Here is a 13,430-nt window from a genome sequence, read left to right as displayed (position 1 = left end):
TCTTGTAGTTGCCAAAGTAGGTAGAGAACAAACCCAAAACTCTGAAGAAAGCCCAGAAAAGCCCTGACCACCTTCTGTTTCCCTGGTCCCACAGAGGAGGGAGCTTGGAAGAGGGTTGGCTTCTCTCTATGTGATCAAGAACAAATAAAAATGAGTGGTGGACAATCACTCTGATCTTATTCACGTCAGTCATCCAGGACTCCTCTCTTTGGCTTTGTCCTTCTCACATCCCATTCCACTTCTATCTGGCTGCCAACTTTTTGGAAACCATTTCTCAATTCTGGTCTAATGTCTTGAACTTGATACCTTAATTCAACTATTTCTACCATGGTCTTCAAATGAACTTACCTTGTCTCCAGTGTTAATAATAAATGAAGCCAAATACCCTTCACATGACCCAAGTTCATCTTCTATTTCTCCTATTCCATAGACACAAGTCCCAGACCTCTATCAAGCCCTGTGAAATCCTTGGCCTACAACCATTAGAAAATAGCCTTGTTTCTTGGCAACCATAGACCTAGGGCAACTAGAGCCCTCTTTGAAAACCAATACATTGATGCTCTGCTCTGTAAGTTAGAATCAGTGTGTTTGATTACTACAAAGAAGAAGCCTGGCTAACATGGTGAAACCCCATCTCTACTAAAAATACAAAAAATTAGCTGGGCGTGGTGGCGGGTGCCTGTAGTCCAAGCTACTGGGAAGGCTGAGGCAGGATGGCATGAACCCGGGAGGCAGAGCTTGCAGTGAGCGGAGATTGTGCCACTGCACTTCAGCCTGGGTGACAGAGTGAGACTCCGTCTCAAAAAAAAAAAAAAAAAAAAAAAAAAAGTATCCTACTCAACCAAGATACAATGAGGCTTAGTCTAAAAAAGCCATTTAGATAGCCTTACCATTAGTGAAGGAATCTGGGGAGTTAGAGGTAAAACTGTAAACAAATGGAGAAAAGCAACTGTAGGTATGAAATGGCACATTCTTAAAAACTAAACTAGAATGATATGAGAATATTCCTTTCAACACCAAATTTCCTTCCCAGCTCCTTTCTATTTTGGAGGCTGATCATGATTCTTATTGCCTATCTTGAGAAATGTTTGTATTTTAAGAAGTGCTGGTGTCTTAATTCAAAGGAATGATATTATGAGGCATTGAGTGCAATGACAGGCAGAATTTTTACAATAGAATAGCCTTAGAGAATATCTCAGCCTCCATCATATGAGCAAGTGCTTACTCTGTCCACTTAGAGGTCAGCTGTATTCCTCCATATCTGAAAATAAAAGATGAAACCATCATATTTTTCAGGGCCCTCCAGTACTACACAATGCAATTATATATATTTATATTAAAATGACTAATTAAAATAGAATTAATGCTCAGGTTTATCAATAGAAGCATCATCATAGTCAAAAGACAAGAAAATTTAAGACTTCTTGGCAAGAAACAGAAGAGGCCATAAAACAAGCAAGTTCATGTGAAATTAGAAGTTCCTATACTTTATTAGTAAGTTTCCATATTGTGACACTTTGTAAGTATCCTGAATAATGCATGTATTATGGGCTGAATGTTTGTGTCTCCCCCAAATCCATATGTTGAAGCCCTAACCTCCAATGTGATGGTACTTGGAGGCTAGGCCTGTGGAATGCAATTAGGTTTAGAAGAGGTCATGAGGGAGGGGCTCCCATGATGAGATTAGTTTCCTTATAAGAAGAAAAGAGACAAGAGCTCACTCCCTCTCTCGCTGCCCTGTGAGAACACAGCAGGAAGGCAGTCTTCTGTGAGCCAGGAAGAAAGATCTCACTGGGGAGCCAAACTGGCTAACACCTTAATCTTGGGCTTCTCAGTCTCCAGAACTATGAAAAATCAGTTCCTGTTGTTTAAACCACCCAATCTATGGTGTATTATTATAGCAGCCTAGCTGATCAATGCAATGTATATGTTTTAAATGTAAAAAAGTGTTCGATTCACATGCCCTTAACATTCATCTACTAAAATCTCTCTGTTCTTGGGTCAATGATCCAGGGATGTCTTTGGGCCAAACAATTCAGATGAGACAGGAAAACAGAGAATTCCACGGCCCATTTAGTCCGATATTTCTATTCTTTGGTGGAAAAAGACCTGGTGGCAATAAATGTCATTGTAAAAAATTTTGGGGATAGGTATCCATACATGTGCTGTAGTGACAGGCATACACATGTTAAAACATAACATATACAACCACATCTTAAAGTCTAGTTGATGGAAAATCATAGGCCAAAAATAATGTTAATAAAAATGTACATTATAACACACTGTAGGGTTAACCCCATAACCACAACAAGCTCACCTGATCATGAACTTAAACAGTAATTTGCCATTAAAGGCAAAAAATAGCAGCAATTAAAAATCATGAACAACTTAAGACAACATGGATGATGTCCTGGAAATGAAATATCCTTCCTCTAAATTATAGAAATTCCAACTATCACTTGGTTGTGGGCACGCACAGTAGAGCTCTGAAAATGGTTAAGTGCTTTGTGGCAGGGACTTCTTAGAAAAATCTAAATCTTCAGGAAACCATAGCCATGAGCTAATTTTAGTTTTTGAACACTAAATTTTAGTAACTCTTAAACTCATTCAACTAGTAATTGCTAGTAAGCAGCTTATATAAAAGTGAAATGCTGTGAATTGCAACTCATTTGCTAGTAAGACCTATCGAAAGAATTTGCATTAGGGGGAATTTGAGGTTCACCGGCAGGCGTCCACTGCATGATTGAGAACCACTGGCTGCTGTGTGGGGCTGTGCTGCTAGCTGCACTAGAGGAACCAGGCTTCCTGGCTTAGCCTGCTACCCATGGTCCATTCGGCTTTAAGGGCCGTGCCTCACTCTCTACTAAATAACTCAATGTTGTTATGCTGCGGTAGTTGCCTAGGAACCCCAGAGAGGTCTGGCTGCTCCATGATGCTGTTCTTGCCTCTTTCGTGGGAGAGAGAAATGTTATTTCTAGCCACTGGGCTAGAGCTCCCTCATATTCAGTCATTCTCACATAAACAGAGTGTGATGATTTAGGAAATAACGTTAAGAAACAAGAGTCAAATTTTTGGCAGCTACATATGACATGTACATAAGCAAACACCTGTTTTAATTGCAATTTCTAGGTACAATATTTAAAAAGTTTAAGCACAATAGCTTATTCTAACAGAACATGGGCTTTTAAAAGCACAGACTCAAAACTGGGAACTGTCAGTTCTTTAAAGGTAGAGGGTATGGACATCAATTAAGCATGCTAAGAATATAAACTTTTTGAAGATTAATTTCTGAATAATACATTTGCTTGAACAATAATGTTCATTATAATGTTATTGAACATGATATATAATGAACATTATATATAATAACATCAATAATGATATTCAATAATGTTTGATAACATTATAATGAACATTATTATGTGCAAGCAAATGTATTAATTTCTGAGTAATATATTTGCATTAAAACTCCTAAACAAATTTAATAATGACAAATGTGTACCACTGGTTCTTTTAGATAAGCCAGGATGCATTGCCCCTCTGCATCTTGTGATAGACTATTTAAGCCAGATAATATATTTTACAAGTTGAAACATTTATTTTTTTACTTGTATGTAGGAACATTTAGGACAAGTTCTTGAAGAGACCAAAGGTCTAAAAATAAAGAATGATAGTATAATAGTTTACAGTACATCCTAAAACCTGTATATGGCATATTTTCCATTATGGTGTCAAAGAGAGCTTGTGAAAACATATTATAAATCCTAAGGTAATTTTCATTTCCAGAAAAACAGCAAAGTCAATACACAAAATAAAGTGCATTGCTAGATGATCACAAACTCCTAACAAAAGTTTACAATTTCCTGCAAAAGAAATGCATCATCTGCTTCAGGATGTGGGCAAGACAAGCATGTTCCTGTGGTAACCATTTCTCATACAAGGAAAATAGCTAGAGAGACAAAAATCTTTGCTAAGCTGCAGCCTACTAGGTCTCCTGATTTGTAAGAGCAACAAGAATAGAGATTGAGCTGTTTAAGAAGTAATTTAGAAATCAACATTCGATGAATGAGTAAAGTCTGTCAAATAAAATGACTTCTAATTTACAATGGAAAGAAATATCTTAACACAGTTTGATACTGTCAAAGCATTTTATTATATGGCATTATACTTTAGGTGGATGTAATAGGTCTAGTATATTTTACAACCATACAAAACAAACATCCACATTTATCTTTTAAGGTTCTAGTCAATCCTTAATAATTATTCTCTTAGTGCTACAAATATAGATTCATTTAATTAAAATATAGTGTACATTTAATTTCTCATAATTTCATATTATTTCCTTATCTTTTAACCACAAGGTAATCTTCTTGTAATATTTACTTATTAGTGTTATTTTGCACTTTTCTTTGCTCATTGTACTTTATTCATTTTATTCACTCTTTGTTCCATAAACCTTTGTTGAGTATTTACTATTAGTGAATAATTAGGTCAAATCATCTTTCCATAGATTTTTTTCATGTTGCACTTACTGAACTTCTGGGACTCATTTTGTAATTTTTCTAATAAAAAGCCTCACTCCTCATTCCATTGATGTTGATCCACTCAAAACTTCTATCCAAAAGCTATGATTGTTACACCTTTACTTCTAAGGGTGAGATGGAGTGGGATGGGGAGAGTAGGATGGTGAGGAAAGAAATGGATATGTATTATATGCATCCAACATGAAGTGCACTCAGCTGTGTTTAACTCATGTTATTTTAAATGAAGTAGGTATAGTAGTATTCCCTTTCCATAAATTGAAAAATGGAAATCTATTAGCCCTTAAGGAACTGGTCACCTAAGATTGCACAGTTAGTAGCTGGCAATTTCAATAATGTAGCTCTAGTCTGTCTAATCTCAAAGGCTTTACAACAGTTCTTCTAAAAATCACAGTTGGCACCTGATACTTTTTATTTCAATCTTTGAAGAAAAGATTGTTTGAATCTATGCTATTCATAAAACCCAGACCTCCTCCTCTTTCATTTTGCCCGTAAAAAAATCTATTATTTAGATCGATTACAAAAGAAATACATTTTAACAATGGTTTTTGAAGCCAAAGCAGACAGCTCATAGAAAGAAAAATGCTAATAAATAAACTAAAGCATTTTAAAAATTCTGAAATCTGTCTACTTAGACAATTACTATGCTTGATGTTTTTTCAGACCACTCCCCTAAGATTACTAGAAACAATAGATAATAGCTTATGTATAGTTTAAGCAGCTAAAAAGTAGCACAAATATACAAATTAAAAGAAGGGAAAATGCAAACAAAACATGCCTATTTTTATTAGTAGAAATGAAATAAGGAATATCACAAAATTAATGTTAAAGAAAAAGGATTTATTATGTAGCATTCTAATTATTTCATAACAGTAGGTACCTTATATTCTTCATAATCATTGGTATCTAGCAAGTCCCTTTTCTCCAGTTCTATAAGTTGTTGTCTTGAGGGGTTAGCAGGTAGTGTCTTAACAGAGGCTTGTTCATATATGGGTTTTGCATTAAAAAATAGTTCCTTCCAATCATGCATCAACTTATATGGAATCAGGCTATTGCACAAAGAAAAGGTAGAGATGAATCAATGGTTAGTCAAATATAGATTTTAAACATTGGTATTTGTATTATATTTATGTAAATTAGCTCACTTTCATCAGACAAACAGAAATAATTACTGAAAAATGATCTTAAAGGTTACCATGTGTGCAATGACAGTAAGACTAATATATATTAGATTTTTCTGTTACAAATTATTTACAAAATGTAAACCTAATGTTCTCTTAAAGGGGCCTTGAAAAGCACTCAGTTTGTTCATTTTGCACAGGAGGACACTGATACCAGAGTATTTAAATAATTTCCTAAGGTTGCATAGTAAGCTGACATCAGAGCTGAGAATTAAGGAACCTAAGTGTTCTGACTGTGCTCACTATTTTTAGATATATTGTTCTGCTATGAAACAGTCAATAAAAAAGTTTAAAGAACCAGTGGCATAAAGTAACAATCATTCTTCAAACCCACTAAGTTCCAAACATTTTACTAGCCACTAGAAATATAATAGCAAGTGGAATACCTGGCTTTAAATAGCAGGTATTGCCTGCTATCCCAGGTATTGCCTGGGAAAGAAGGGCAAAAAATAGTTGCATAAATACATGAAAGTTCTGAATAAGAATTATACAATGGGAAAGTATAACAGTATGACTCAACTTAACTTGTTGGTTCCAGGAAGGTCTCTTTAAAGAAATCACTGCCAAGCTGAGGCCTAAAGAATGCTTAGGAGGCAGCAAGGACAGAGTGATGGGAAAATTGTTTCAAGACAAGATGTGCGAAATGTCCTGATGTGATCATAAACAGTTGGACTAGAACTTGAAATTACAACTTAAAAAGTAGTATTTCATTCTGATTCATGCTACAACATGAATGGACCTTGAAGACATTATGCTACGCGAAATAAACCAGACACAAAAAGGATGAATATTATATTATTCCACTTATATAAGGTACCTAGAAGAAACAAATTCAGAGACATCAAGTTGGATAGAGATTATCAGCGGCTGGGGATTGGAGGGGATGAGGAGCTATTATTTAATGCGTACAGACCTAACAACTTTTCCTGTTTAAAAGGCTGTGTGTTCAGGGCTCTTGAACTCCTGACAAACCTCATATTCAGGTACTTCCTCCGTTTTGCTTTCTCCACCACTTGTTAGGGCTTTAAAAAGCCCCCAAATTACCTATTTCCTCCTAAAAACCTTTTAACATTCTCTTTCAGTATGACTTACTATGACATCTGTAGACATTCTATGGCTTCATGATTGCAACCCACTAAAGTAGTCCATGTATTTTGAAAAAAAAAAACTGTAGAAGGAAAAAACCTTAGCTATCTGACCTTTACCGTAAAATTCTTTTCACATTTAAGGATATGAGGATAGAAACAGATAAAATGGCAAAAGTAGGAACATTTTTAAAATAGCTTCTCTAGTCATACAGAATATTGGTGTCCATGTTCTTGCCAAACTTCTCCTTTTCCTCAAGATTCTGACCTTGCCATTCCCCACCTGATCCACTGAGGCTCCCGAATAAGAAAATCATCTGCTATGGCTTCTGGGGCCCTGAATACCTTCCTTGTTAGCTGACATTATTAAGATTCCATGCATACTTTTGGGCTAGCAATTCAGTTTTCTTAGAGGATTCAAATTCCGTCAGCTCACTTCAGATCAACCTGTTCTGGTGAAGCAATTATTAATTCAAAATAAAACAGTGAGGAAAAAAATGCTATTATATATATTTAAAAAAATAAAAAATAAAGGGCTGCTTTAGAAGCAGTATTATACTTTCCATTTCAGAATGAGATCTGTTGACTTTATATAAGTTAGTCTGGAAATTCCAGCTATGTGGTCTGCTTTTTTTTTTTTTTTGAAACGGAGTCTCACTCTGTCACCCAGCCTGGAGTGCAGTGGCGTGATCTCTGCTCACCGCAACCTCCTTCCCCCGTGTTCAAGCGATTCTCCTGCCTCAGCCCCTCGAGTGGCTGGGATTACAGGCACCTGCCACCGCACCTGGCTAATTTTTGTATTTTTAGTAGAGATGGGGTTTCACTATCTTGACCAGGCTGGTCTTGAACACCTGACTTCGTGATCCACCCGCCTCAGCCTCCCAAAGTGCTGGGATTACCAGCGTGAGTCTGCTTTAGCTTATGTGAAAGGAAAATATCTTGGGCCCTTTCGAGCTGGGAACCACTCGGGCAAATCTGCCTCCCATTCTATTTAAGTCATCCCTTTGCTCACAGAGACAGATGCAAATTCTGATTGCCTTCTTTGGAAAGACCTACCAGAAACTCAAAAGAATGCAGTCTTCAGTCTCTCACCTATATGTGACCTGGAAGCCCCCAGTGGGTGGGCCTTGCTTTGAGCTGTCTCCATCTTTCTAGATGGAACTAATGTACTTACTTCTTGCGTATTGATTGATGTCTCATGTCTCCCTAAAATGTATAAAACCAAGCTGTGGCCTGACCACCTTGAGCACATGTCGTCAGGACTTCCTGAAGCTGTGTCACAGGTACGTCCTCAACCTTGGTAAAATAAACTTTCTAAGTAACTGAGACCTGTCTCAAGTTTTCAGGGTTCACACCTAGTAGTCTCTATGAATCATTTATCCCACTTTCATGTTATTCTGTTGCTATTTAGATATACTTTGATTTTTAAAATTAATCTTTCTATTTTGAGGTAATTATACATTCACATTAGGTGTAAGAAATAATATGGAGATCCATATACCCTTTACCCAGTGTCTCCTGATTGTAATATTTTGCAAAACCACAGTACAGTATCACAACCAGGATATTAACATTGATACAGTCAAGATACAGAACGTTCTATCACCACAGAACCCATCATGTTGCCCTTTCAGAGCTACACTCACTTCCCTCTCACCTCCAACCCAGTCTTAGCCCCTGGCAATCACTAATCTGTTCTGTTTCTATAACTTTGGTTATTTCAAGAATGTTTTGTAAATGAAATCATAGCGCAAGTAACATTTTGAGATTAGCTTTTTTCCACTCAGCATAAGTATCTGGAGGTTCATCCAGATTGTGGCATGCATTAATAGTGTATTATTTTATATTTCTCAGCAATATTCCATGATATGGATGTATCACACTTTATTACCTATTGAGAGACATCTGAATTGTTATCAGTTTTAAGTTACTACAAATAAAGGTGATATAAACATTTCTATACAGATTTTAGTGTGAATTTAAGTCTTAATTTCTCTAGGATAAATGCCCAGAAGTGTAATCGCTAGGTTGTATGGGAGTTGCATATTCAGCTTTTTAAGAAATTGCCAAATTGTTTTCCAGAGGGGCTGTACCATTTCATATTCTCAGCAGCAATGAATTGGTGGTTTTCTCCAGAGCCTTGTCAGTATTTGGTGTTCTCATTTTTTTTTTTTAATTTTAGCCATTGTTATAGGAATGTAATGACAAATCATTGTGATTTCAATTTGAATTTCTCTAATGACTAACGAGGATGAAGTTTTTTACGTGTGTATTTGTCATCTGAATATCCTCTTCAGTGAAATGTCTTTTCATATCTTTTGCCTATTTTTGAACTGGCTTATTTTTTATTGTTGAGTTTTGAGAATACTTTATATATTCTAGATACTAGTCTTTTGTTGGATAGGCAGTTTGAAATATCTTCTCCTATTCTATACATCCTTTCAGCTTTTTCAAAGCAAAAAGTTTTAATTTTGAAGAAGTTCAACTTATAAAGTTTTGTCTTTTGCAGAGCAAAACGTTTTAATTTTAATGAAGTCCAATTTGTCAAGTTTTCCTCTTATGGATCATGCTTTTGGTGTCAAGTCTAAGAACTTGTTGCCTAGTCATAGAGCCCAAAGATTTTCTCCCATTTTTTCCTCAAAGTTTTATAGTGCTATATTTTACATTTAAGTACATGATCCACTTTGAGTTAATTTTCATAAAAGGTATGGTAAAAGGCATGTAGGCATCTTAAATGAAAGTAGTCAGTGAGTAAGTCAAGCCAGTAATCAAGGTCTCCTGGATCCCACCTTTTAGTCTTTCCATGAATCATTTGTATCTCTCTTTACTTATCAGCTTAGTATCTACTTTACAATCTTATCCTTCCTCATTCTCTATCGTGTCTTTACTATGTTATTTAAAAAACAATACTTACTTATTTGTCAACGTTCGATAGTCTGCCACTTTAGTGGACAAATCAACTATTTGGTCCAAAATTTCTGCACATATTGAATAATGCTTTTTATAACGAGCTTGAGCTCTTTCCACAGCAATCTGATCATGAAATCTCTTTTCTTTAAGGAACTGTTCTTCAAAATCAATCTTGGCTTGTTTTGCCAAAGCCTAAAAAGGCAAAAACATATTTTTAAGTCACTATAACTGAATCAAATAAAAATAATGTCATCATTTCAATAGCCAAAACGTTTTTCAGTAGAATGAAACCTCTTCTCACACCAGGAAAAAAATTAATTATGAATGAACACTTTTTGCTTAATACATTAGTACTGAGTATGATGGCAAAGACAATATTGGAAATATCCCACTCTCAGCTTATCTTATCAACAAAGCATAATACAGTGAGAAGTGATCTAACTGGGGAAAGCCTAATTTGGATTAATGAGGAATTGGATCTTAAGCCTTCAAAAAGAAGTCCTGAGTTCACCGGTTGCAAATAGGGATCAGAGAGAAACAGGCAAGTCCGTGCCAGATCCTAAGCATAGCTGACCCCTCACTCCTACCTCCAGAGTGTCAGTTTGGACACATCTGCTATAGTCATTGCCCTTTGTCTTTCAATGGGAGAGTTCTATAATACTGATTTATACTTAGAAAATATTTTAGAAAGTCCCTGATTATACTGGCTTGAGAATATAAAGTATTTGCCAACATGTGTTAAATGTGTTAATTACAAAACCTCTATGGTTACAGCCTTAATAAGCTGATGGCATTCATTTGTAGGAACATCTATGTATGTAGAAAGCAATGAAACACTTAGCTTGTTATCACCCTCTCCTTAGTGCACTATTATTTTGTTCAGGGAATCTTTTCTTCACACAAGGTACAAAGGTTGAACTCAGTCCAGCCAAGCTGAGGATAACATAATACTTAATTAGTGGGATTCAGATGACCCAATATTGCTTTTCAGATAGCTATGCCAGCTTCTTGAGAAATTTAGTTACATGCTAGCCTGCTGTAGGAAAAAGACTTGCCTCCTGTAACAACCCAGTGAGTATCAGACAGAAGTAAACTTGGGCTTTGGAGGAGCTATGGTCGAGTTCAAGCCCTAGATTTTATATAGAATTCAAGCACTAGCTGTGAGATCTTGGGCAAGTCATTAGTCTCCTTATGTCTCCATTTCCTCAAAGTCAGGATATTAAGAGTACTTAGCATACCCAGAAAAATTACCAAACCATCTCATCAAAACAAGTATTTCCTATTATAATACTATTCATAAATGACTAGATGTGTGACAATGGATTGCTGTGTAAGGTCCACCATTTGTTTTGCTATTGCTATTTTATTTTGTGTGCTTATTTCATTTTTGTTGGGAAAGGGGTTAAGCTGGATGATCACTAAGGTCAATTCTGTACATTTGACAGATTCAGGAATTACACCAGAGTTTGTTATTCTTGTATTATTCTGTATACCCTGTTTTCATGGAGAAAGAGTACAATTTAAGTACAAAGCTTTATGACATGATTCATGAAGTGAAGAATTCAGAGGAAAAATGAATCTAAGAGAGCAGAAATATCCGATGAGAATTTATGGAGAGAGTGACACAAAAATGGATTATGAGGTTGGTTTACTACAGAGTTCTCTGAAACACATGGAAATATTTAGGATGTGAGGAATAAAAACCTTTAAGGGAATGGTAGAATGTTCCTACCAGTAATAGTGTAGCTTTCAACCCTGGTTGCTGCCATTGCCTGTCTCCCCATATCCCTCTCTTCCTCCCTTCCCCGCTCCCTCCCTCCCTTCCTCTATTCCTCTCCCTCCCTTCATCCAGCTTAGTCTTCCTTCTCCTTTTCTATATCTACCATCAATCCTCTGCCAAAGCCACCACAACTTCCTGTCTCATTACAGCTAAGTGGGTTGCAGCCATAAAAAAAGGAGGAAAAGGAAAAAGGAAGTCTGTGGGAGGTAGTAAATCTCAGTGGTTATGAGCTTGGACTCTAAAATCTGATCAAGCTGGCCTTGCTCCCTGCTACACCGCTGAGAAGCTGTGTGACTTTAAGCCTTCTAGTCTTCAATTTCCTGATGTGTAAAATGTAAATAAGGATGGTATCCATTTATGGTCATTGCAAGAATTATTTTATACATGCTTGTAACAAACATAGTACAATGCTTGACTCAAAGTAAAGCTCAAAAAAATTAAGTATTATTGTAATTATTAATAATAATAATAGCACAGAAATTTGAAATCAGGAACTGTCTTAATACAGAATACTTTTGCAGTTGCCTCAAAGGAAGAGATTAGCAGATTTAATCTAAAAACAAAACAAAAACCCTCAAAAAATTGAGAGTGAAAGAAAAACACAAAGTTCTTCTCCCTCGTTTTCTTTCTCTCTCTCCTCCTTCCTTCCTCTTTCTCTCTCTCTCTTTCTCTCTTTCTTTCTCTCTCTCTCCCTCTCTCTCTTTCTTTCCTATCTTTTCCCCCAAGATGGAGTCTTGCTCTGTCATCCAGACCTAGAGTGCAACGGGGCGATCTCAGCTCACTGCAACCTCCGCCTCCTATGTTCAAGTAATTCTCCTGCCTCAGCCTCCCAAGTAGCTGGGATTACAGGTGTACGCCACCATCCCTGGCTAATTTTTGCATTTTTAGTAGAGATGGGGTTTCAACATGTTGGCCAGGCTGGTCTCGAAGTCTTGACCTCGTGATCCACCTGCCTCGGCCTCCCAAAGTCGTGGGATTACAGATGTGAGCCATCATGCACAGCCCTTCCTTCCTTCTTTCCTTCCTTCCTTTCTTCCTTCCTTCCTTCCTTCCTTCCTTCCTTCCTTCCTTCCTTCCTTCCTTCCTTCCTTCCTTCCTTCCTTCCTTCCTTCCTTCTTTCCTCTCTGTTCCTTCCTTTCTCCCTTTCTTTCTTTCTTTTCCTTTCTTTCTTTCTTTTTCTTCCTTAACCTTCCTCCCTCCCTCCCTCCCTCCCTTCCTTCCTTCCTTCCCTCTCTCCCTCCCTCCCTCTTTCTTTCTTTCTTTCTTTCTTTCTTTCTTTCTTTCTTTCTTTCTTTCTTTCTTTCTTTCTTTCTTTCTTTCTTTCTTTCTTTCTTTCTTTCTTTCTTTCCTTTCCTTTCCTTTCCTTTATTTTCCTTCCTTCCTTCCTTCTTTTTTTTTCTTTCTTTATTTCATGAGCAAGAGCAAATGTGGTCCTGCCCTCATGGACCTTACATGCCAGTGGGATAGGCAAACAGTCAAAGAGTCACACAAATACATGTATAAGTACACACTATGACAAGTGTCATTAGGGCAAGACCACGGAGTATGAGGCTGTATAACAGGGGCCTGACCTAGACAAGAAGGGGCATATGCATGGAGCTTTGAAAACAAGTATTAATTGGGTGAAGGCACTTGGAAAGAGGGGCAAAGTAGAGGAAATGACTTGTTCAAGGATCTCAGAGCAAACCAATGCTGCCAGAGCCCAGGCAATGAAGGGGGGCAATGAAGCCTCAGAGGGGATTATATGGGAGACCAACAAAGGCTGGAGCAGCTTCCCCAAAGTTTCCTGTGCCACTGAGGGGACATGTGGGCTGCAGTAGCTGAGGTCTCAATAGGACTGGGCTTGCATCTGATGACCGTAGTGTTTCCAAGATGGCTTGGCCCTTATAACTTGGGGAATTGTACATTGTCTGTGTGCAGAGTTGGGGTGAAA

General features: G+C 37.1%; 1 protein-coding gene across 2 annotated transcripts in view; it reads right to left on the bottom strand.

The window, feature by feature from the left end:
• Window positions 1-13,430, bottom strand: part of SPEF2 (sperm flagellar 2) — a 189,746-nt gene that overhangs the window by 130,726 nt on the left and 45,590 nt on the right. For both annotated transcript variants that reach the window (XM_005556713.5, XM_073993291.1), the window contains exons 9-10: window positions 9,722-9,909; window positions 5,422-5,590 (exon numbers count right to left, since the gene is read on the bottom strand). In XM_005556713.5, coding sequence (XP_005556770.2) covers window positions 5,422-5,590; window positions 9,722-9,909 — 357 coding nt within the window. The remainder of the gene's footprint in view (window positions 1-5,421; window positions 5,591-9,721; window positions 9,910-13,430) is intronic.

Source organism: Macaca fascicularis, chromosome 6 (genome assembly GCF_037993035.2).
Source record: "Macaca fascicularis isolate 582-1 chromosome 6, T2T-MFA8v1.1".
Classification (NCBI taxonomy): Eukaryota; Metazoa; Chordata; class Mammalia; order Primates; family Cercopithecidae; genus Macaca; species Macaca fascicularis.
Note: the sequence above shows the minus strand (reverse complement) of the source record. Positions and strands in the feature narration are given on the sequence as shown.